General features: G+C 33.2%; 2 protein-coding genes across 2 annotated transcripts; both read left to right on the top strand.

Annotated features, from left to right (window-relative positions):
• Window positions 1-5,263: 5,263 nt before the first annotated feature.
• On the top strand, window positions 5,264-10,412 carry LOC133314579 (probable rhamnogalacturonate lyase B). Its single transcript, XM_061516067.1, has 16 exons — window positions 5,264-5,362; window positions 5,685-5,713; window positions 5,820-5,941; window positions 6,059-6,136; window positions 6,215-6,334; window positions 6,427-6,546; window positions 6,682-6,823; window positions 6,979-7,155; window positions 7,291-7,446; window positions 7,671-7,777; window positions 8,542-8,632; window positions 8,737-8,878; window positions 8,968-9,124; window positions 9,305-9,421; window positions 9,917-10,043; window positions 10,176-10,412. Exons 1-16 carry the CDS (start codon window positions 5,302-5,304, stop codon window positions 10,410-10,412), a joined length of 1,983 nt encoding a protein of 660 aa, XP_061372051.1. The 5' UTR covers window positions 5,264-5,301.
• Window positions 10,413-12,594: 2,182 nt separating this feature from the next.
• On the top strand, window positions 12,595-14,236 carry LOC133314594 (small ribosomal subunit protein eS26y-like). The gene is made up of 5 exons (XM_061516090.1): window positions 12,595-12,675; window positions 12,754-12,846; window positions 12,951-13,035; window positions 13,114-13,247; window positions 13,913-14,236. Exons 1-5 carry the CDS (start codon window positions 12,673-12,675, stop codon window positions 13,985-13,987), a joined length of 390 nt encoding a protein of 129 aa, XP_061372074.1. The 5' UTR covers window positions 12,595-12,672; the 3' UTR covers window positions 13,988-14,236.
• The last annotated feature ends 11,209 nt before the right edge of the window (window positions 14,237-25,445 follow it).

Raw genomic sequence — 25,445 nt, forward strand, 5'->3', positions numbered from 1 at the left:
TCTAACATGCCTAATTCGGGCGCGATTGAAAGCTCTAACATGCCCAGTTATCCTTATTTAATTGTAATAATTGAAAGCCTCGCAATATTGTCTGAAAGTTTAGAAAATGCGATGAAATACATGTTTTCCAGGAACCACTTGATGATGGACAACATAATCATTTGTTTAAAGATGATAAACAGAACCTAGTGAAAAATGAAGCATACATTCACACCACCTGGGCAAAAATGTATAAGATTCCTCCCAATCACCATAAATCATTGCAATTGCTTTCTGTTACGCATATCATGCCTTTCTATATGAAACTTTATAAGTAAAGTTTTTCTTCTTAGAATTTTTTGATTTTAATCTTTGATTGTTTTAAATCTTTATTCTACCATTTTCGTCTTTGATTGTCCAATTAAAGTGTAAAATAGTGAATTAGTGATTGAAACTCTAATCCTCATGGGAACGTTCTCGTACTCACGTATACTTTATTATTTTTACGACCGATGCCTTGTCGAAGTCGTAACAAAGGGTAACCAAGAAACACTGCTGGAAGAGCCCGAGGAGAGAATTTATGACGACCACGATGTAGAGTGAATGGGTAAGAAAGACAACCAAAGACTCTGAGGAATGAGTAGGATGAGACTTTGTGGGACAACAACTCAAAAGGTGTTTTGTGGGAGAGGAGGGGAGATAGAGTATGATTGATGAGATAAATGGCAGTCTGAACACAGTCATGCTAATAGGCCAAAGGGACGTGCGATTGAAAGTGCAAAGCCCTTGCGACGTTTAAAATATGTTGGTGTTTTCTTTCCACAATAGAGTTATGTTGCGGTCGTTCAACGCAAGAATGAAATAGTTGAATGCCTTTTGATTGGAAAAAATCAGATAAACAAAATTCAGGTGCATTATCACAAAGAAGAGCCTTAATACACTTAGAGTATTGGGTGAAATCCAGAACATAAAAATAGGGGGAATAGTAGAAAAATAATTTTTATTTTTGAGAAAATAAACCCAAGTAAAACGAATAACAACATCAACTATGGTAAGAAAATAGCGAAAAACATCCACAGAAACAGGGGTTAAAGGGCCCCAAATGTCACAATGCAATAAATCAAAAGCATATGAAGAAAGTTTTGGATTCAAAATAAAAGGTAAGCGTTTGTATTTAGCCAATGGAATATATTACAATGAAAATATGAACAAGTATTGTCTGTAAAATGTAACGTATCCCGTAAACGATGTCAAACTGGTGAAGAAAGATGGCCTAACATGGAGTGCCATAAACTAAAAGAGTGCAGGGGAACATGAATTTTGGGAAAAGAGGAAGCAATGTCCAAAACATAAAGGTCGCCAAGTCTGCTAGCAATCCTAATCGTCCTATGCTAGATATGGTCCTAAAGAGAATAATGAAAGGAGTAAAAATGAGCAATGATAGAAGAATCATGAGTGAGAGCACTACTGGAGAGAAAGTAAAAGGAGAAAGATGTAACAAGTAAAACATTGTGTAAGATGGGTGAAGGTAAGAGGGAGACAAAACCCTTAGACGTGACAGAAACAATAGACCCAGGGGGAAGAGATACGTTGGAATGAAAATTAGAAAGGGAAAAAGTAAAAGCGAGGGGAGGCAACGTGATGTGTTTCCCCAGTGTTGATTACCCAGGAAGTAGAGGGTAAAGAAGAAGAACATATACCACTGAAGCTTGTGATGATGGGGGAAGGTGAATCTGTAGGTGGATACGAGGAAGAAGACGACGGTGACGAGGAGCTAGGGTTTGAGTGGAGAAGGTGAAGTAATTGGGTATGCTGGGATTGGGTCAAGTGAGGGGAAAGAGAGTTAGAATCATTGGGCCTAGGGATGGGATGAGTAAGGGTCATGTGGGTTTAGGTCGAAGAAGAGGAAGAGGCCTATTTAGGAGATTTGGGCTTGTAGCTAAGAGGGAAACCATAAAGCTTGAAGCATTTGTCCCTATTGTGGCTGGGAATGTTGCAGTGAGTGCAAAATGGACGGTTGTGGTGAGGGGTGGAGACGACAACAGCCACCGGAGGAAACGCAACAGGAGCAGAACTAAGAAAATTGGGAGCTGCAACAGAGTTGCGTAAAGGTGTCTCAGGGTCAACAAGCACCATAGTAGAAATTTGCCTCTAACGTTCCTCTTGTAGAACCAGATATAAAACCCTTGACAAATTGGGTAATGGCTCCATGAGTAATATCTAAGCGCGGATGGAAGAGTATGATTCATTAAGCCCCATGAGAAACTAAAGAGCTTGATCTCGTTGTTGAGAGATAGAGAGTGAGCGAAGACCAACATAGGTGCATTGATAAGAAGGGGAGTAAGCTTGAAGCTCATCCAAGAGAATTTTGAGCTTCGTATAGTAACTGTTAGCATCGAGAGCACCCTGATGGAGAGACGAGATTTGTTGTTTCAGCTAGAAAGTTTATGACCCATTTGCTTGACGAAAACGAGCACGAAGGTCGGCCCTAAGATCGTAAGAGATGGAGAAATACATATGGTTGTCCACAATGTCCTTTGAAATAGAGTTGAGAAGCCAAGAGGTGACCTTGGAATTGCAGCAATTCCAAGAAGAGAAGAGAAGATCATCAGATGTTGGGCGAAGAAGGGAGCCATCGACGAAGCAAACCTTATTTTTAGCAGCGAGGGCAATAAGCATGGCCCCTGCGCAAAGAATTGTAGTTGGTACCATGAAGAGTGTGAGGAACAAGAACGATGCCAGGATGGTCACCGTTGGGAAGATGGTAGGGACTGTAAGTGTCCTCAATGAAAGTAGGGGTGGGAGGAACCGAAGCAAAGGTAGAGGCAGCAGAGGTTTGAGAACGGGCTAGATTACCTCGCGCCATGGAAGGGGCAGAGGTTAAAGAATAACATATGATACCATATTAGATATCACAACCCAGAGAAAGCTAGGAAGAACAAGCATTTTTTGTAATACAAAAATAAGAGTCTTACAATGTGCAATAGCCATATATCAGAATCCTATAACAGAATTCGTACACTGGATCCGTAAATGGTACAGTTACAACCACTGATGAGATGACAAAATGAATAAAAGAAGAAAGAAATAACAAATTGTACGTGTATAAAAATATACTCTAAAAATTCAATTATAAATTTTAAAAAATAAACTAATCAAACTATTATCTGAATTAATCATAACATGGAGGTCTTCCCCATTCATCTTTTTAATAGTTGGAAATAATACCATCATCAGGGGCCAATTTCGTGAGATTCTCCCCACGTCTTTCTCCAACAAGTTGGCTGAAATACCTAAAAGTTATGTTGAAAAATGAAAGACGGTGTATTTTTACTTTGGAAGTTGTACTCTATCTCAGCCATAACAACATGTGAATAAGCCAATAAGGGTCTGCACTAGAAGTTATAATCATGATCAAGTTGAGAATTCATTTATCTGTGATTATTAGTAACTTGGACTTAAATATGATTAGTTTACCTATATTGTTTGGTAGTTGAGAAGCTAATCATACCCTCCAACTATACGCAATCGTTGTAATAAGTGCAAGGCTAATAATAAGTGCACGACCGTTGTTTTAGCACAGCAGAAGAAAAAAGAGAACTATAATTTATTGCTTTGCTGAATAAAAGAGCACTACCTTTTCATTATAAATGAATGTGACTGCAATGAGCAAGTGCAGCATGAACATTATTATTGGAAGTTCAATTTAAAATCTCACAACTCCCCATCAACTTTAATTTCAGAAATGGAACTTAGTCCCTAACGTAATTGTGCATTGCGGTGCGGTTTGGTTTCTATCTTGCAATGATTTCTACTATCAATGAATTCACAATTACAGGAGAGACTCACGGGGCCGGTGATCCATGGCCGTGTAGTACAAAATAAATCATATTAAACGTTTCTTTTAAATTTCTGTTGGTAAAGAGAGAGAGAATATGATTCCTTCGAAAAGGGTAATCGTCTACTTTGTGATATGAGTTTTGAATTTGTACAAATTTCTAAAATTTCACGATCCATCTACATATTTTAACAAAGGCTTTTATTAATCTCATGCAATAGAAAAGAAATTATCTCATATTATAGAAATAATCATGTGTGGGACCCACCCACTTATAAAAAATATAAAAAATAAAAATAAATAATATAAAAATCGATATATGTGTAGCAGAGAAAAATATTCTCCTATAACATAAGAGTATATTTTTTCTTTAACAAAAATGAATTAGAGATGTACTGAATTTAGTGCATCAGTAGTATTATAGATTTTTCTCTGAATTAAATGTATGTAATCTTTCGATTTCCAAAAAAAAAATAAAAAAAATAAGACCTTTCTCGGTTCTAAATTTCTAATTCATATAGCGACCCGTGACCGACTGTGCCCAGGTAGTTACAACCGTGGCGACAAATAAAAGTCCAACGAGGATTACCATAGAAAAAGAATTTGAAAAAAAACTAATGGTTTGTCTGTCATTGAAGAAAACTAGTCCAACAAGATTCTTAGAAGCATTCTTTCACATGATAACAGTTTCTGTCCTTCCTGTTACCTAACGGATTAGCTTAAATGAACCTTAAACAACTCCCTTTATTACCCAATCAAATTCGTAATTTCTATTAAGACCCTCTCGCTTCTCCTTCTTCCTAACTGCCACATGCTTCTCTTGTCAAACCATCTAGAAGCCACCATCCTCATAACCAAGTCAAGCTAACTAAATATTGTTAAAATACAAATTACCTACTTACCTACTCATAGTTTATAGGTTTGGTGGGGATTGGTATATAAGTTATGTGTTTTATTAAATTTTCGTCCAAACTTTTATAGAAGTAAATTTCAACTTTTATAGGACTAAATTTTTATAAAGCAAGATATAAACTAATTTAGTATAAATATTTAATTTTAAAAAATCTGAATCATTAAAATTGCATCTCGCACCTTATTATGATCTAAAAATGCGACTAATAATTGCAGGAATGAGATAAATAATTGTCTATGATTTTTTTTTATGAAAGTTCACTTTAATTATCGGTTTTTTTTTTCATTTTTGATTGCTATTAATTTAATTAAGAGCGCAATAATAAAAACCACAGGTTGACAAAAGTAAAATTTTAAATGCTCTGGTCATAGGAGGATACTTGATAATATTTTCTTTAACCTTAGCATTAAAAAAAATATTTCATACTCCTAAAGGATGATTTTCCTTTTGTGAAACGTTTCTGTCAAGGCTGTTTATGGAGATCTAAAGGAGTTATGCAGATAAATCGACAAAGACAAGGAATCTGAAAGTAACAGTTGTCATCAAGCAAAGTCCACAGAAGCAGGGAACGATGGACTTCTCTTGTCACTTCGTATTCTTGATTCTTCAAGTCATCGTGGTTCTGGGTTGTGGTACTAATCCAGGTTTCTTAACTTCATCATAACCTTGTTCTCTTTTAGTGTTTTTATCTTTCGTGTTTTTCCAAAGTGGTTTTTGGTTGACACCACGTTTTCTCTGATCTGAGGTTTTCTGTGTCTCACCCTGTTAGTCCTCGTGAAGGCAATTTCGCCGCAGCTGTGATTTTTCTGTAGTTCAAATATGTTTTTACTTTGTCCAACGAAAAAGAAGAAGAAGTAAAAAGTAAAAAACTTCACTAGAATCTATATTATGAAATATTTAGCTGAAGAGATATGGAACATTTCAAGGGACTAATTTATAGTATGTCATCCCCAGGGGTGCGATTGGATATTCAAGATAAACATGTAATCCACTTCTGCATTGGGTTCTTCTCTAATATACATTTTATTTATTATCTCAACTCTTTTCTTGACATATATTATCTGTTTTTCTTTTCTTTGTTATGCCCAGGTGGTAATGGATAATGGCATAGTCCAGGTGACCTTATCAAATCCTGAAGGAATTGTCACAGGAATTCAATATAATGGGCTTGACAATTTGCTCGAAGTTCTTAACGAGGAATCTGACAGAGGGTACAGCAATTCAATTTCAAATGTTACTCGGAATATATAATAATAACCCTGAATTTGTTTTTTTCTTTTTAAAAAACTTGTTATTCTTTTGGTGTAACCAATTACCGATGCGTGTAGGTACTGGGATATTGTATGGGACCAGGGCGGAAATAAAACAACAAAAAAAGGAGCGAAGGGAAAGGGTAAATTTGACAGGTATGATTCGTGGACCTTCCTATATCATTCCAAGTTTATGTATGAACTTTGACGTAGTGAATAATTAATGATGTACAGAATGGAAGCCACAAATTTTACGGTGATAGTGGAAAATGAAGAACAAGTTGAGCTATCGTTTGCCAGAATATGGAATTTCTCTCTCGAGGGGAAGCTTGCGCCACTCAATATTGATAAAAGGTTATTGAACTTCCAAAGATAATACAAACTCTGCTTCTGGGTTCTGCTTTGGGAGCAAAATTAAATTAAACGAGTATGACAACTTTGTGTAGGTTTATACTGCTTCGTGGTTCCTCTGGGTTCTACACCTATGCCATTTATGAGCATTTGAAGGAATGGCCTGCCTTTGATCTTGACAATACTAGGATTGCATTCAAGCTTCGGAAAGACAAGTAGGTAACTTTTCTTTTGTTTTGTTCTATTCTTTTTCTTTTTTTTTTCTTTTTTTGTTAAGACTTTAAAAAATAAAAAAAGAACAGAATCACATATTTTATTTTTCTGATATTTGTGATATTTTAATTGCAAAGGTTCCATTACATGGTTATAGCAGACGACAGACAAAGATTTATGCCTCTGCCCGATGACCGGTCACCGGAAAGAGGCCAAGTTCTGGCCTACCCAGAGGCTGTCCTGCTTGTCAATCCGGTGGAGCCGGAATTCAAAGGAGAGGTATGGAAATGAATTAATGACATGGCCAAAATTTAAAAAATAAAATAAAATAAAAGTTATCTTTTAAAAAAAAAAAATGGATATTAACAAAATACTTATTCAATATCCTTGGAAATGTTAATTTTTTTGGGCCCATTGCTTTATTTTGAAATCAGGTGGATGACAAGTATCAGTACTCGTGCGAGAGCCGAAACAACCGTGTTCATGGCTGGATATGCATCGATCCATCTGAATCCGTTGGATTCTGGCTAATTACGCCCAGCTATGAGTTCCGATCTGCTGGGCCCCTCAAACAATACCTTACTTCCCACGTGGGCCCCACCGTCCTCTCTGTAAGTTTTTTTTATTAATCTATTTTGATTGGGGTTTTTTAATTTCTATTCTTATTCATTGGTCCAATCAAGAAGTAAATTCAATCATATGACTGAAGTTGTTAAAATCATTGTTTGGGAAACCACATGTATCAGGTATTTCATAGCACGCATTACTCAGGGGAAGATCTGATAATGAAATTTGGACCCAATGAGCCGTGGAAGAAAGTCTATGGGCCCATATTCGTATACCTTAATCACCTGTCAAATGGGTTTAGCCCGATCAGGCTCTGGGAGGACGCCAAACAACAGGTTATGCGTCTATTAAAATGAATTGTTTAAGTGACGGTTTGATTTAATCAAAAGTATATTATAAGTATAATTATTTAAAATTTAAGAATAAATATTTATATACTTTTTAAAAAAAAAATTATTTTAGCGAAATTTTATTATTATAATTAGTTGCTTCCCTGCTAATCATATTCCACCAAACGATTGTGTCAAGTCACTGTTAGTAAAATAAAATAAAATTGCAGATGGTCAATGAAATTGAAAGCTGGCCCTATACATTTCCAGCTTCCGAGGAATTTCTCTCATCTGACCAACGAGGTAAAGTTCAAGGTAGATTGCTTGTCCATGACAGGTAGGTATCACTTACTTGACCTTTTGTGTTGAGAATTTTATTTATTTATTTTAATACAAGTGTTGAGAAATTATTAGGTATCACATTATTCTGCGCACTTGAATAAGTATTTAACATGTATAACCTGTGTAAAAATATTTTTAAAAATGAATATATCTCTATGTTAATTTTAACAATTTTATATATGCCAAATAATATTTTTAAAAATGTTTATGGCAGACTGTGTATGACTAAGAATTACTCCCTTTACGTTTGTACAGTAATTATTGAGTGAGCAGTGACTCTCATAGATACTTCATTCAATACTAAATATGAGTAACGCTATGAACCCATATTAAGAACATAACAATCTTGGGTTTGATTTTCTCATGTTAAATGAGAATTCAATTCTCATGTTGTAGAGATAAAAAATATGTGGAACTCATGTGTTAGAAAAAATTATATGTAGAATCCATATCAGCACAGAAATCGAAAGGTGTGTAGAAAAATTTGAATTCTCGTGTAAGATGAGAATTATAAAATCCATCTTTAAATACTGCATTTTTGCTCGTCAAAGAGTGAACAGAACGAGTAAAAGACGGGATAGTGTATTTTACATGTGTAATAGTGTTAAAAAATGTGTAAGGTTGAAAGCTTGCACTTTTCATAATTTAATTTATTCACGTTTTCTTACCATTTGCAAAAAATCTAGATATTTGGGTGTGTTTTTCTCTTTTTTTCTTTTTGCTGCGGTGGTGTATTTATCTCTCAATAAACCTGTATAGGTACATCCGTGATGCATTCGTCTCGGTTAGCGGTGCTTATGTGGGGTTAGCATCCGCAGGAGATGTTGGATCTTGGCAAAGAGAATCCAAGGTAAACCGTTTAGCTAGTTCCTTTTACCATTCGAGTATGGAACAAACAAAATTGAGCCACTAGGGATGTTAGGATATTTGATACGTTTTATTATATGTTATCAGGGTTACCAATTTTGGACCATTACTGATGATAAAGGCTATTTCTCAATTATTGACTTACGTCCTGGGGACTATAATCTGTACTCCTGGGTCACTGGATACATTGGTGATTATCAATATGATAGCGTCATTAACGTAACCTCAGGTCTTAACAAATTTATGAAGGCTTTTTTATTGTTCCAGACTATGTGTTACCGTTGTTCTAAACTAACTTGAGGTAAATGTGTAACATAGGTTGTGAAATTAATGTGGGTGAGCTTGTTTATGAGCCACCAAGAGATGGCCCTACGTTGTGGGAAATAGGCATCCCTGATCGCTCAGCTGCTGAGTTCTATGTTCCCGATCCAAATCCCATGTACATTAACAAACTTTATGTCAACCATCCAGACAGGTTGGTTCCTTTTTTTTTTTCCAATTCCAACTCAAATTGTCATAACTGCTACATACTATAATATAGACTAGCTAAATTATGATTGATCCCCTGGTTCTTAATTTTTTTTATCCAATATTAATTATTACTTGAACCTTCATTTTAGAAAAACTGAAAATTTTATGTGCCTATAACTGGCAGGTTTAGGCAATATGGCTTGTGGGAGAGATATGCTGATTTGTATCCTAATCAAGACCTAGTTTACACTGTGGGCATTAGTGACTACAGAAAAGAATGGTTTTTTGCTCAGGTTAACAGGTTTGTTTTTATCTTTTCTTTTCCTTTTTCCAATGCCCATAAATGTCCTCTTTTCATATTAATTTTTGCAATTGAACTTATGGCCTCTACCCTAACCCTGCCTCATGAAACCACACATGTTAGTAGAAAATCTCTTTCAAGTGTCTAAATTGAAAGTACCATTTTAGAGAGTTTTAGGTTCTGCTTTACTTTCTGAACATAACAACTTATAGCGTAGGTGTCTCCAATTTTCATTATTTTTATTCGGAATTCGGGTTGAAGAAATAAGAAATAAATTAGTTATATGAGTGAAATAAAACAACTTTTTTGTTGAGTAGAATTTACAAATACTATATTCCTTGTTGCTATGGTATTGTTTATTACCATAGTTAATAGATGCTAATTTGAAATTCCAGTAAAAATATTGAATAAAGTCTCCCTCCGTCCCTGTTGCGCTCCCCCCTCCCTCTCTCTCTCTGATTAATGTCTCAATCAGCTTCCTTCGCTGTTCTGCAGGAAGAAAGAAAATAACACGTACCAAGGAACCACATGGCAAATTAATTTCAATCTTGATTATGTGAATACCAATGGAAACTACAAATTGCGAGTGGCTCTGGCATCTGTACATTCTGCTGAGCTACAGGTATTAAAATTTGTATTCATGATTCGGTTTTGATATAAGAAATAGTAGTGCAATGTAAATAAGTATTTATCTTACTAACTACATTTTTTTTTTCTATTTTCCTTTTTCTTTCTTTTAATTATGAGAGGGTAGATTCGAATAAAGAATTCAGATGCAAACTCACCTTTATTTTCAAGTGGAGTGATTGGAAAGGAGAATACAATAGCCAGACATGGGATTCACGGGCTCTACTGGCTGTACAGCATTGATGTACAAGGCACTCTTCTTGTGCAAGGGAATAATACCATATTTCTAACGCAACATAGCAACACAAGTCCTTTTCAAGGAATTTTGTATGATTATATTCGTTTAGAAGGACCCTGTACATAAATCGTAAAGATCAAAACTGAAGATTCTTCTAAAGAATATTCGATGCGAAAATGTCGTAAATTTATTCAACTCGAATCAATGGAAAAATTATATAATGATCAGCAGATTATTTCAAAGGCAGATAAAATTATAAAACCTTCTGAAAGTTCTTTAGATTCTTCCTTTCCTACTTGCTTATTGTTTTGATTTATAAACGTGAATTTTTGCTTTCATCGGCATCTTAATTCTTCATTTTCTTTTCAACAGAGATGTCATGGAATAATAATAAAATCTTAACCACTAAAAAAAAATTCTTTGAAGTGACTATAAGATTTGAAACTAAAAGATTATTAAAATCAGATCGGATCAAAAATTTCTATCAATTGATCAGTTATGTATTCTATCGGTCTATCCGGTCATCTATCCAATCACTTTGGTGGTAATATTGACTTTCTATTATATATTTTTACATAAATTTAATTCAATCAGTTTAATTAATGACATGTCAATTGAACCAATAATTCATTAATCAAGTATACAATGCTCGATTAATCTCATTTTCCTTTGTTACAAAAACTTGTACCTCATAGACAATTTTTATTCCATCTAGTGAACTTTTGAGCATTACTTTAACCATTATACCAAAGTAATTTTCTTGTCTTAAAACACCTATTATCATATTTGTTATATATTAATAGGGACGGATTATTCTGCCTATTCTGATTTTGCATATTTTTACCTATCTCTCTCAACACTGCTAGATTACAATATCATCCAACGATGAAAATTTACAGAATAAAATAAACTCTTATTCCCTTTCCTTCTCCTCACTGTCTCCCACACTCTTTCTCTCTATCGATTTTTGTAATTTACAACCTGAAGTTATAGTTGAATCTAAATCCATTGAATGATTGATGGCGTGATAGTTATGCTGGATGAGTATAATTTTTAAATTTTCTTAAATCAGATATAATTGAACATGGCAGAAACCACAAAATTACAAAAAAACTAAAAACACGAATAACCCTTCATTGAATTAATCCACGATTACCGTAACATTTTTACTTTGCTGTTGAAATTTGAAACGAATCAACTTATCTACTTCTTCTTATCTTTGAAGTGAGGAGAGGATCTCTTCTCTCTATGTTACGCTCAACAGCAGACTTACCTGGTTACATAGCATAGGGCATCTTGGTTTATTTCTTCTTGACAATCCAATTTCAATTTTTTATGTAAATGCTCATAACAATGGCTGGGTTGGATGAATTGAGAAAAAAATTTGCACCTTTTTTGATATTGAAGCGCCATTGAAGAGAGAGAAAGAGTGAGAGGCAATGGGAGATAGAAAGGGGTAAAAAAATTTATTTTATATCATAATTCTCCACCGTTAGATGATATTATAATCTAACGATATTGAAAGGAATACGCAAAGATAGACAAAATAAGAATACGCAGAATAACCTATCCCATATTAATATATGAATAAATTCAGTCTAGTTGGGTCAACCATGACCCGTTAACTCATAAGGTGTTATAAGATAGGCATGACTTTGTATTAAGTCAAATAATATTAATAATTTATTTAAAAATGTAAAAGTAATTTCTTAATTTTTTTTTGTTTTTATACGATATTGAAATATTATGCATTTTTTTATTCTTATGATAAATACAAATTTAATTAATATTATATATTGTAAATGCAAAAGATACACAAAAAGTGTTGAATTATATATATTTTTTAGATTACTAAATAGTATAATTTAAAACTTACACTATAAAATAAAAGATTTTAGTTTATGGGGTAGGATATTGTAACAACCAATTATGATTACTACCAATTAATTTTAGCGTAAGATCGATTATGTGGATCTAATGGTCATATTTATTTTCATCTTTGTATGATTATGATTCCTCATATTAATGTGAAAGCATTAAATATGAGAAATCATAACTATATAAAGGTAAAAATAAATATAAAAAATTAAAAATAGAGAATCATAATCATACAAAGATGAAAATAAATATAACCACCGGATCGATAGTAATATTGACAATAACCCTAATTAATTGTTACAATATCCTAACCCTCAGTATATTATCATGACATAATTTTGTAGACACAAAATAAAATAAAAATAAAAAAGTTCAGGGTGAAAATCTTAAAAACCAAAACTCTAGTGAACTATTAGAAATATTTTGTCTTAGGCTAACAATACCTGGAAAAGCCCCATCTCCAGAATTAGCAGCCGCAGAACCCTAGTTTGGCCGAGTACACTTCACCATGGTTGGGATCAGATCTTAGACTCCTTTGAATTTTTTCTGTTAGATTCTCATTCTCATTTTTCAATCTTGTCCTTTGCAGACATTCAAGCGTCGGAATGGAGGTCGCAACAAGCATGGTCGTGGCCATGTCAAATTCATCCGATGCTCCAACTGCGGCAAATGCTGCCCAAAAGTACTTTAATTTTTTCGTACTTTCGAATTTGTGTGCAGCAAATCAATAAAGTTTTGGTCTTTACATTGGGTTTGTGATTTTATTGAAAAAAATAATAATAACAGGACAAATCAATCAAGAGGTTCCTTGTGAGGAACATCGTGGAACAAGCTGCTGTCCGCGATGTTCAGGAGGCTTGCGTCTACGAGCGTAATATTCTCTACATTCTCTCTTTGAAAATATCACATATGTTACGTTATTTGATTGGTTTGGTTTTGGTATTTGTAGAATACACACTTCCAAAATTGTATCTTAAGATGCAATATTGTGTTTCTTGTGCTATCCACTCTCATGTTGTAAGAGTTAGATCAAGAACTGATAGGAGGAAGCGTGAGCCTCCACAACGCTTCATCAGGCGCAGGGTAAGTCTATTCTACGTTTTCTGATTTTTTCTTCTTCTTTCCTCTGTGCTATATGATTTATAGTTTGATAAACTATTATTTATCCTAAGCTTTTTTACACCTAAAATAAACTACAACCGGAAACGCACTTATTCTTGTTTTAAATTGTGTTTTTGCTATGTGTTGCTAACTGCATAATAGTGGTCACGGTGGTATAATAGCCTGTACTTCTGTGACAAGTATTAAAACACAAGCTAAAGCTTGCTTCTTTTTTCTTTTTCTTTTTTTCCTTGGCGGATGGAGAGTTTCACAGCTCTGGAAAGATCTGAGATTGTAACCTAATCTAATTAAATTTGTGTCTATTACACTCTTGCATTTGAGCTATATGATTCAGAACTTGATATACCAAGTTGTATTTGTTTCTCTATAGGAAAATTGAAATTCCAATGAGCTGGTTTAATGTTAAAGAATAGATATTGCCCCTATTGAATGTACTAAAAAAACTATTTAACATTCTGTTTGCTTTAGGAGAATGTGCTATATTTATATGAATAGAGTCTGATTATCCGCGCATGAAATTGTTAGCAATGGTTGATTAGTAGCTTTTTTTTTTTTTTTAATTCTGAATTGTGGCTTTTTGCTTCAATTGCTGGTGTTTGATGAGTTTATTTGGCTCTGTTTGCTAGGATGATGCGCAAAGGCCTGGTCAACCTGGTCAAGCACCTCGTCCTACTGGTGTTGGAGCTCCTGCTCGAACATAAAACCAAAGAAATTTTAGCCATTAGGGTCACGTTGGATCAAATTTTATGATATACTTGAATTTCTTTTGTTGCATTAGAAAATTTGGTTTTTGTGTGGGGCTGTTATGTTTCCTTTTGTAATCTTCTGACATAGTTCTTGGAGATACCTTTCTAGTTATAATTTGGTGATTTTGATGAAAATAGAACTGATTCATGACAAATTTTAGCGTTTTTAAGTAAATTAATTTTAACGGGTATACACACCCATTTAGTGCCTACTTGGGAGTACTTATTTTTAGTTTATCTTCTCTCTTATAAGCAAAAGTTTATCTAAATTTTTCGTATCATAAAAAGAGCTTGATTTATTATGAAGAAAAAAAGATGAGTTTTTTTTAAAGGGGAAGGATATTGTGACAACCAAGTTGTGTTACTATCAAGTGACTACCAATCAATTTCACCGTTAGATCGATTATGTTGATCCAATGGTTATATTTATTTACATCTTTGTATGGTCATGATTCTCTATATTTAAAGTGAAAACATTAAATATGAGAAATCATAATCATACAAAGGTAAAAATAAATATAAAGTATTAAATTTGGGGAATCATGACCATACAAAGATGGAAATAAATATAACCGTTGGATCAATATAATCGATCTAATGGTAAGATTGATTGGTAGTCACTTGGTAGTAACACAATTTGGTTGTTACAATATCTTTTCCATTTTTTTAAAAGAGAAAAAACGTGTCATTTAAAAAAATATAATTTTGTATGTCAAGCAAATGTAATAATTTATTAGTTCAAAATTATTAATTAATTAAAATTTTGCAATAAATTATAATCGTTAATTGATATAAATCAACGGTTAAGATTTAAAATAACATAACGTTATATCTTTTAAAAAGCAAATATTTTTCCTTTTTAAAATGTGTATCAACTTTTTGAAGTTTTTATTTTAAATTTATATTTATAAATTTAATTATTTACCTTATTAATAAATCATTCCATTTTCTTTTCTTAACTATTTATAATTACTAAACAACTTACATATTCTTAGTTAAACGTTAACATTCATTCCTAAGGGTATAAATGAGTTAGGCCGGCTTACAGGAGCCTAGGATCTAGCCTATATTAGGTCAAGCTTAGCTTATTATAAATAATAAAATAGAACAGGCTTAGGCTTTTAAAAAAACCTATGTAGAAAACAGGTCATAGACTTTTTTATACATGTCGTGTCTATAAGTCTACAGGTCGGCTTATATTATATTATTTATTTTAAATAAAATAAATAAAATTTAATAATTTTGAATAATAAAGTAATATTATTTTACTTATTCTTTTAAGGGAAAAATGTGTATCATTTTAAAGGATATAAAGTTGTGTCATTTTAAATGAGAGAATAAATAGATAAATGAGAAGAGAGAGTTGACAAAAAAATATAAAGGTGCGGGTCTCACCTCTTTGTGAGAGTAATATGACATAAGTTGTGTCATTTAAAAGGACAAACACGTTTCCCTTTTTTTAATTGTTGAATGTTCAATAGGCTTAAACAGGCTAACAGGCTTAGGCTAGGGCTTTTATTTTTTAAATATAAGTCAGGCAATACTTGTAATTTGGGACATACACAGGTTAACAGGTCAGGCCAGGCCCTATGTTTTCTACACAGGCTTAACCTATTTAAGCTAAAGCCAAGCCTTATTTACACCCTTATTTACACCCTTATTCATCACCCCCCGGTCTCTAGGGTGATAGACGAATCAGAGGCCTTTCAGGGGCCCGTGAAGGCCTAAGCTTACATGTCTAAAATTGGTTGTTGGAACCAGGCTTGGACTTATATAAAAGCTTGTTTAATAAAAAGGCCTCAGGCTCCAATTCAAAAGCTCGACCTTAGAGCCTCTCAGACTGACCTAGTATATTAATTTTTATTTTATATTTTTTATACTACTTATAAGAGCCATCTCTCTCTCCTCAATTCATTTCATCCATTTTATTGGTTAAACAGATTTTTTCAATTGTTTTGTTCTATATTATGCTGTTTAGATATACATTTAATTTATGAATATTTATGAAATTACTAGTGCTGTTGGTTATATATTCTGTTTTGATAAATTTTTATTGCCTCATTTTTTTAAAATAGGCTAAAAGGCTAAACCAGACTTTTATTTTTTCTAAATAAACCGTGCCACAGGCCAATAATTATATTCATAGGGATAGGTTATTTTACCTACTCCTATTTTGCCTACCATTGCCTACCCCATTCAACACCGTCAGATTACAATCTCATCCGACGGTACATGTTTGCCAAATAAAACAAACCCTTTTTCTCTCTTTCTTTCTCCTCACTTACCGCCACACCCTTTCTCCCTCCTCCCCTTTCTCTCTTCCTCGCCACCAAGATCAAAATTCCGGTAACGAAAAAGGGTTCCTCCAAAAAAGAAAAACACATATTCGATAAAAAGAAAAAAAGAACGAGAAACAGAGCAGATCGACGACCATCAAACTTGAGGATTCCTTAGGGTTCATGGAGCTGGTCTCACTTAATTGTAATAAGACCATGGCGTGATTGAAAGATACCATAGCTGTCGCTTCCGCTAAAGGTGGTGTGATTACAAGTTTTGATTATTATTTTTCATTCTTTCTCTTCGAAGGAATGATTTTTCTTCTTCAAGTTTTGATTATTTTTGTTGGTGATGAATGAGTGGAGTGTTGTTTCCACATTCAAGCAATGGTGATAATGTTAAAGCCATATGAATTGTGTTTAATTTGTTGCTATTTTGATGGAATCAAATAGAGTAATTAGAATGTATGAACTCTTTCTCTCTCTTTTTATTCAGTTTTTCTTATCCTTTTTTTCTTTTTAAATTTTTTATTCTTTCTTTGAAGTTGTTTCTTATGCATTAATTATACATTAAGCTTTGATTTATGGCTAATTTTTTTTCCAGCTTCCATTACAATTCATGCCAATATATTTCTGCTCATTTATTTTCATATGTTGGCTGCATTGAGGCGGCCATGCAACTGAGATGTTGCGATGGCATCATGTGATGCTCTCTATGTTTTAAAACGCTATCTGATTATATATGAATTCTGGGTTTTTTTAAAGATCCATTTAGTGCATTATTATGTAATTTACCAACTTGTTATATACTTACAGCCACTGAACCACAAACAAGAGGCTTTAGTGTAGGGATTCTGAGACAACTTAGGCTACCGCCTGGGATCACAAAGCACTAAGGTTGAGCATTGTTGGCTGAACCCAGAAAAGCCTTGAGCATTGTTGGCTGAACTCAGAAAAGAAATTGTAAGCAACAGTTAGATTTGCAAGGCTTCTCAGAGAGCAGATTATATCTGATAACTCCCCAGAAAGTTTGTTGTGCGCCAAATTCAGAACTTCTATATTTTGCAGGCAAGATAATGTGTCTGGCAAATGACCCATCAGTGCATTGAAGCTCACATCCAGAAATTGCATCTCTGTGAAGAGCCACACTCCTTGAGGAATGCATCCAGTTAGCTGGTTATTGAGGAACAAAATCTCTTTTATTTTAGAACCCATGAAGCCAAAACTTGCTGGGATGTTTCCACTCAACTTGTTGTTGGCTAAATTTATCACAGAGGCAGGGGAACTACCCAAATTTTGTGGAATTTCACCTTCAAGTTGATTGTTGTTGAGAAATACTGCATCCAAATTCTTATTGAAGAGTTCTTGAGGAAGTGGCCCTAAGAAGTAGTTGAATCTGAGATCCAAGTAGATGAGGCTTGTAATCTTCTACTTGTAATCTTCCTTGTAAAGCGTATCATGTTTGTAAAGCATATCATGTTTGTAAATAACATGAAAAAATATTCTACCCGTATCATGCTAATTTAATTTGTTCTCTTCTCCTTGTAATCTTCCTTTGGTTGAATGTATCTATCTCATTTGTAAAGCATATCATGTTTGTAAAAAAAAATTGGGATGGGAATCAAAATTTAAAACCTTCAGTTCGAATGTCACCAAGTTTATTTATTGATTGATATATACAAATCAGAGGCTAACTGAATGTTAACATGCAACGATTCATTCCAATTTTTCTGCAACTGAGTATATGTAATTAGTTATATTTTTTATTTTTAACTGTTCCTTTTATCGGATTATAATATAATTAAGTAAAGTAGTGGTGCTAGCATACTGGTTTTTAATTCAGAGTCCCTGGTGGCAAAAATCGCAGTACACGATGAGAATGAACTAGATAAACCATATAATTCAAAACTATGTACTATTTTTTAATAATTTTCATTCAATCTTTGTTGTATCTTTCAAGGAATACTTAGCGCTTGTGTAAGTAACAGTAAGAGCTTGTGTAATTTCATATTAGCAATCTGACAAAAACACTTGGGGCTCTCTCACCTTGAAAGAGAAGGCATATTTCAAGCTTGCATTATAAAAAAGGACAAAGCATACTATTCACTTTCTATTTTCTGATGGCCAATAACTTTTTACCTCTTGAAAGAGATGGCTAGACACAAAACCCTCTCCCAAGGGTTATTGGCTTCCGCAAGAATTCACAAAATAGCAAGTTTGAAGCTTAAACAATCTTATATGTTGTGAGTTGGGATTCCTTTATGGTGTAAGATGTGAATTAATTGTTTTACTTCTAGCAAAATTCAGTCTGCATAATTACTAATGAAAGCAAATAGCTTCACTCACAACATATAAATTCAGTTTGCTAAGTTTAACCATTATATGCAACCATCTCTCAAGGCAACCAAAGGTATAACCAGAAAACAACAATAAAAACCAGAAACTATTTGTGATCAAGCTTTACAGTTAATGAGAAGTTCAAACTTATCTATAAGTATGTAATGAGCTTCCTGAACTTCATTTAAAAAAAGTATAAATAAAGAATTGAAACCACAAAAAAACATCAACAATCAATGCATATTTATTTCTTTGCAGGTGCGCTTATTATGTCCCTGTTTCTTGCAGTTTCCGCAAATACTAGATTGCTTTGCTGCTTCTTCAATCCCGCTACGAATCCTTTTTCGGCCTTTCGTCTGGGAAATGTTGGGATCTTTCAGGTTTATCATAGAAGAATCTTCGAGTTGAGAATTCAAGCACTGAATATCAGTATCCCCAAGGGCATTACTCCCCTCATATGTTGGAATCTTTTCAGCAGATATAGCAAGAGAATCAAGACCATCATAAATAAATTGAAATGCTTCATCTGACCTCTGTGCAAGCTCAATAAGTCTATTACATTTAGAGCTTAGGTGAAGACTGTGGACGAATCCATCTCCATTAAGCAAACACATTTCTCTGTCTTTACTTAACAAATCATTTCCTTCCTTGCTCCAACGTCGCAAAATGAAGTGATCTGGTATCTGCTCAACATCTTCAACAAAAAAAATAGCAAGAACATGCCGACATAGTATTCCCATGAACTCAAAATAAAGACATGAACACCTAGATTCTCTACTTTCCAACTTAATCTCAACTGTTGCTGAATCTTTTATGTCTCTTTTATTAAAAACTAGATATGAAACCCATTCACCATCAGTTTTAAGTTTCTCCTTAGAGAAACTTAGGATATGAGAGAGCTCAGTAACGAACTTTACATAAATTGCACGTGTATACACTTTTGCCGCATGCTCCTTCAATAGCATATTGAATTGCAAGCGTCTTTCCTTGTGCATGGACTCAAAATTTTCCTTTTTCAATGACTCGTATCGAGTATCTACTGTTTGGTTGTATTTCTCCACAAATTCCTAACAAAATTATCAAAGAATGCACTTATGCTTTCGCTGCGCTGAGTAGTGTGCATACCGACAAAAAGAGTGGAACAGTTAAATATTGGTATCCAAGATGATCTAATTGAATAAAGTGAATGCATCCACTCATTCTCAATAAGATGATACTCAACAATAAGACGATGCCAGCTGTCTTCAAATTCTTGAATACTATTGGACTTATAGATACAATCATTGAATTCCTTCTTGAAAGACCCATGGTCTTGGTACACATGTGACAACTTCTCTGGAAACTTTCTCGTAATATGCCACATACAAAATCGATGTTTTGTATTTCGAAAAACTTTGGATACTGCATTGGTAATTGCCTTGTCCTGCAAGTTCACCTACATGTGTAAGTATACAATCACTAATATATGAAACAATTCAAAATACGAAATTAAATTGATTATACCTGGTCAGTAATTATTGCACATGGATGTTTTCCATTCATTGGTCGAAGCCATTCCTCAAATAGCCACACAAAAGTATCTTCAGTTTCATCTTTTAATAGAGCACAACCAAACAAGATTGACTGCAAATGGTTATTCACACTGACAAAGGGTCCAAAAGGCAATGCATATTTGTTAGTCCTATATGTCGTGTCAAAAGTGATGACATCACCAAAAAGCTCATATGCATGTCTGGACCTCGCATCAATCCAAAAAAAACTTTCCATACGATCTCATCGTCATACTTGATCGAATAAAATAATTTTGGATTCATTGATTGTTGTCTATTACAATAACGTACCACGGCTTGTGCATCACCAACGTCATATATTTTTCTCCTTACATTTTTCATATGATTATAACAATCTCGACTATCAAACAATAAATCATGGCCTCTGAGGATGGTTGCCACCTTTCCAGTGGGCAAGCCTGAGTCATTGAATTTTTCAACTAATGATCTAGCAACATCAGGCATTTGCCTATATGATCTTATATATGGAACACTCTTCAGAGTAACCAAACCATGATTATGGTTGTCGTCAAAATATGTAACTCTCTACATTTTTGTGTCTCCATTCATAGAAGCCTTGAGACAAGCTTTACACCCTATGCGTGATGATGATGTATTCCTTGATTTGGTTTGACATACTTCGCCAACATTGTTTGTCTTCGGTTTCGGAAGACCCTCTCTAGCACATGTTAGCTTCATGTAATTCTTCTTGGTTTGTCGTGCCCGGATTCCAAAACCTTTTGTCATACCAAATTCTTTGTACAAGTCTATTACATCTTTCCTTTTAGAAAATTCCATTCCAACCTCAATTGAAATATCAATATTCTTTGTCGGTGTCGACGGATGGACATTTGACATACTATTAATTTTTTTTTTTTGATAACACATACTATTAATTAAGTCCTTCTGCATGCACTCTTCCATTTCATGAGGCGTATCATATTCAATCTCATCACTAAAGTCAATGTAATCTGTTGGGTCGTCATCAATATCTCCAAGTTGTGTAAAATTGGTCCCTATATCATCCATTTGGCCTCTTATATTTCTGATATGTTTATGGTTCATTTGAATCACACCTCAGAGTCTGAAACACCTCCTCAAGTAGCACGTTGTTCTGTAAAGAAATTCAAGCAATATTTAAAAAAAATCCAAAGCAAAACCACAATCCAAACAAAAAAAGAGAAAAATTTGCACAAAAAAAGAACTGAACATGTAGTTCCCAATAACAAATACAACAATACAAAACCCAAAAGCACTCACCAACCCCATGATTTATTAATAAAAAATTGAAGAAAAAAAAACATGGTATGATAACAAACATAAACAATTCAAACTGCAAACAATTCTATATACATTAAAAAAAATACTGAGTAATCAAAACTCAATTGAAAAAAAAAATAGTATGATAACTTTGTTTGATATTGATGCTTTCTTCCCTTTTAACATAATAGGATAGCTACACGATGGATGTTTCGTTGGAAAAGGTTGATGGAAAGAAAGAAAACCAACCTTCAATCATGTTGTTGTGCATCATGGTGGGAATGTTCGGTCCATATACATCAGCGTCAAGCAAACCAACCTTCAATTGGCACTTAGTTGCAAGTGCAAAAGCTAAATTAACTGCCAAAAAATAATTTGAAACAACACTCCACTAACAAAAATAATCAAAACTTGAAGAAAAAAAAATCATTCCTTCGAAGAGAAAGAATGAAAAATAATAATCAAAACTTGTAATCACACCACCTTTACCGGAAGCGACAACTATGGTATCCTTCAATCACGCCATGGTCTTATTACAATTAAGTGAGACCAGCTCCATGAACCCTAAGGAATCCTCAAGTTTGATGGTCGTCGATCTGCTCTGTTTCTCGTTTTTTTTTTCTTTTTATCGAATATGTGTTTTTCTTTTTTAGAGGAACCCTTTTTCGTTACTGGAAATTTGATCTTGGTGGCGACGAAGAGAGAAAGGGTGTGGCAGTGAGTGAGGAGAAAGAAGGAGAGAAAAAAGGGTTTGTTTTATTTGGCAAACATGTGCCGTCGGATGAGATTGTAATCTGACGGTGTTGAATGGGGTAGGCAATGGTAGGCAAAATAGGAGTAGGTAAAATAACCTATCCCATATTCATAACAGGTAACAAGCTTGGTCAGATTGACAAATTTAAACACATGCTTAACCTTTTAAGATCAAAGCTCGGCCCGTTAACATCCCTATCGGTCTCTCCTTACTTTTTATAAATGAAGTCGATTAAGGTAGTGATGAAATAAAGAGTGAAGAAGATAATTGATCATTATTCAAAGTGGATATAATATAAGGACATATTTGGTGCATAAAAGTCTGATAGTATAAGACCTGATTGAATTTTAATACTATCGAGCGTTTGGCACGATATTGTATAAAATAATATATTGTATAAGATAATATCATCTAGTATTTGGTAATACACTGTATAATACTATATAAGATAAAAACATTTATTTTTAATAAAAATATCCTTTAATGAAAAATTTATATAATTCTTCAAAAAATGTCATATGATATTAATTTTCATAAAAATTTATTGATCAGTGTGTACAAAACATAAATTAAATTTTATAAAAATAAAAATATTCAATATTTTAAAAATTAATATATTGAAAAATTAATTTTTATTTTAATATATTAATATTAAATAATATATTAATTTTTGAGAATTAATATTCTTATCAGGCCTTATCCCTTCCCTTTAGGTTCGATTAAGTTATACATCGTTTTTGATGTATTAAGGGATCATGTTGTATAAGCTTATACTATACGATGGTCACACCAAACAATTGAAAATGTCATAACGTATAGTATAAACTTATACTATCAGGCCTTATACGTCACACCAAACACGCCGTGCATTAAAAGATATTCATAACAGATAGTGCTCTGTTATAATACTTTGAAGAGATCTAATCATGTTTTTCACAACCAAACAAACAATTAAATCCATGCGGAAAAATAAATAGGATCAAAATATACTTGATAATGTTGTGTTTGGGTTTCCATGGTGCTTTCAAAACTGGCTTTTTATGATGTTCTAAACTCCTTCTCTCATTCTTAGATGGTGTATGAGTCTGAATGCAAGAGAGAGCTCAGAGACCGTAGAATGACTACACGTCTCCTTAAAAAGACTCTACCCATTATCAATGGGGGAGCCAAGATTTTCAATTTGGGGGCGAAGTTGTCAGGGACAAAGCTTGGATGCTTTAATCACCAAAACTTGGATCAACTAAGAAACTTGAAAATATCAAAGAACTCATAAACTCCAAGCTTCAAAGTTGTTAGGACAGGATTCTTAATTTTTTTTTTTTGAAGGGGGGGAGTTGTCAGGACCAAAGCTTGGATGCTTTAATCACCAAAGCTTGGATCAACTAAGAAATTTGGAAATATCAAAGAATCCATAAAACTCCAAGTTTTGAAGTTGAAGTTGTCATGATAGAATGTACCGACTCCACCATTGGTTTTTCTTAAAAAAAAAAAAAAAATATTGGGGGAGGGGCGGCAGTAGCCAACCCTAGTCCCCTGGCTCCGCCCCTGCCCATCATAGGAAATAGATCCTCTCTCATGTGCCAAAAAATCATGATACGGTAATGTGTGAAGATCACAATCATACAAAAGTAAATCAACAGTTATGATTTCATAACTACCTATTTTATCATTTTTTTCTTTCCTCTCTTTTTACCATTGATCCACCTTTATATAGTTATGATTCTCCACATGACATGATCATGTGAATTTTCACATGAGAGGATCTAGATCCCGTCATAAAATCACTTATGTTATGGATATGCACGGCTAATGGGAAATAACTGAAGGCGGTTACTGAAAATATATGAACCATTTTAGCTTGACTAAGTCAAGGTAATTCAGATTATTTTCTCCCATCAATACTTTGATGTATAGACTACTTTTATAACCACGATATGTTTGCTTATTCGAACATTTTTTAAGTTCTTTAGAAACTTAGAAGTATTAAAGAACACATAAAACTTCAAGCTTTGAGTTGTCAGGATAGAATGTACCGACTCCATCATTGATTTTTCTTAAAATAAAATAAAATTGGGGGGGGGGATATAAATGTGATTTATATGATATTAATCATAAAAAAATAGGTATAATAAATACAATTATATGATTTTTTTTTCCGTGAAGTTTAGCAGGTAGTACTATTACGAGAATATTGACCCAATTTTCCTACCTAACCACTTCCCTCCAACGATATCCTCGAATTCGTGAATGCAAATTACATTTATGCATTAAAGAATCATTATTATATTGATGGGCAATTATGCAGAGCAATGTTGTTAAAATCGAGATCCTAAGTAAAAATTGGAAGAAGATTAAAAAATCGTAAAACATAAAATCGTAATGTAAAAAAGTCATAAAAAATCGTAAAAACGTTTAAAATATTAGTAAAATCACTTTGGTGAAAAAAAATCGTAAAAATATAAAATCGTACTGATAAATCGAGATTTTAACAATGCACACCACAGCGTGCAATCAACAATTCACCATAACTGCGATTTGCATAAATGTTCTTTAATGTATGTTAATAGGAATTAAAATAAAAATATCAATTTAGGTTTATCACTCTTAATACCTATTTGATTATTATTAGATTAATTTTAAATTAACAGCCATAAAGTGAAGAAAGTGAGAAACTTTTGGTAACCATATATTTAAAATTGAATTGATCTAACAATAATCAAACATATAATAAAAGTAATAAGCTTGAATTTGTGATAAGTATGACCTCCCATTTTATAAATTACTAACGTTTAAGTATGTGTTAATATAATAATTTTAACGGTCAATTAAAGTATGTTATAATCAATGTTTGCAATTATATGAAAGTGGTTGGATTGAGAGATAATTAAGAAAAAAATGTTAAGATAAAAAATAAAAAACAATTAATTTGTATATAAACAGTTGAGATTATTTTACATGAAAATATATTTTTTTAACAAGAGAATTTTTTTATAACAAGGGATTTTTTTTTAATTAGATTAGGTGTGTTATCAATACTAATTACATAATTGTACGTAATTCAGAAACTATTTGTTGCAGGACACTAAAGATTACTTCTGAAGCTTTTATCATAGAGATAGGCTATTCTACTTATTATTTTTTCTGTCTACCTTTGCCTATTATTCTCCAATACCGTTATATTAGAATTTAAAGAGAAGAGAGAAAAATAAATGTTAATTAAGATTATGATCTAAGAT

The sequence above is a fragment of the Gastrolobium bilobum genome, unplaced genomic scaffold (genome assembly GCF_033153095.1).
Source record: "Gastrolobium bilobum isolate Gb01-03AN ecotype WA unplaced genomic scaffold, APGP_CSIRO_Gbil_v1 utg24763, whole genome shotgun sequence".
NCBI lineage: Eukaryota > Viridiplantae > Streptophyta > Magnoliopsida > Fabales > Fabaceae > Gastrolobium > Gastrolobium bilobum.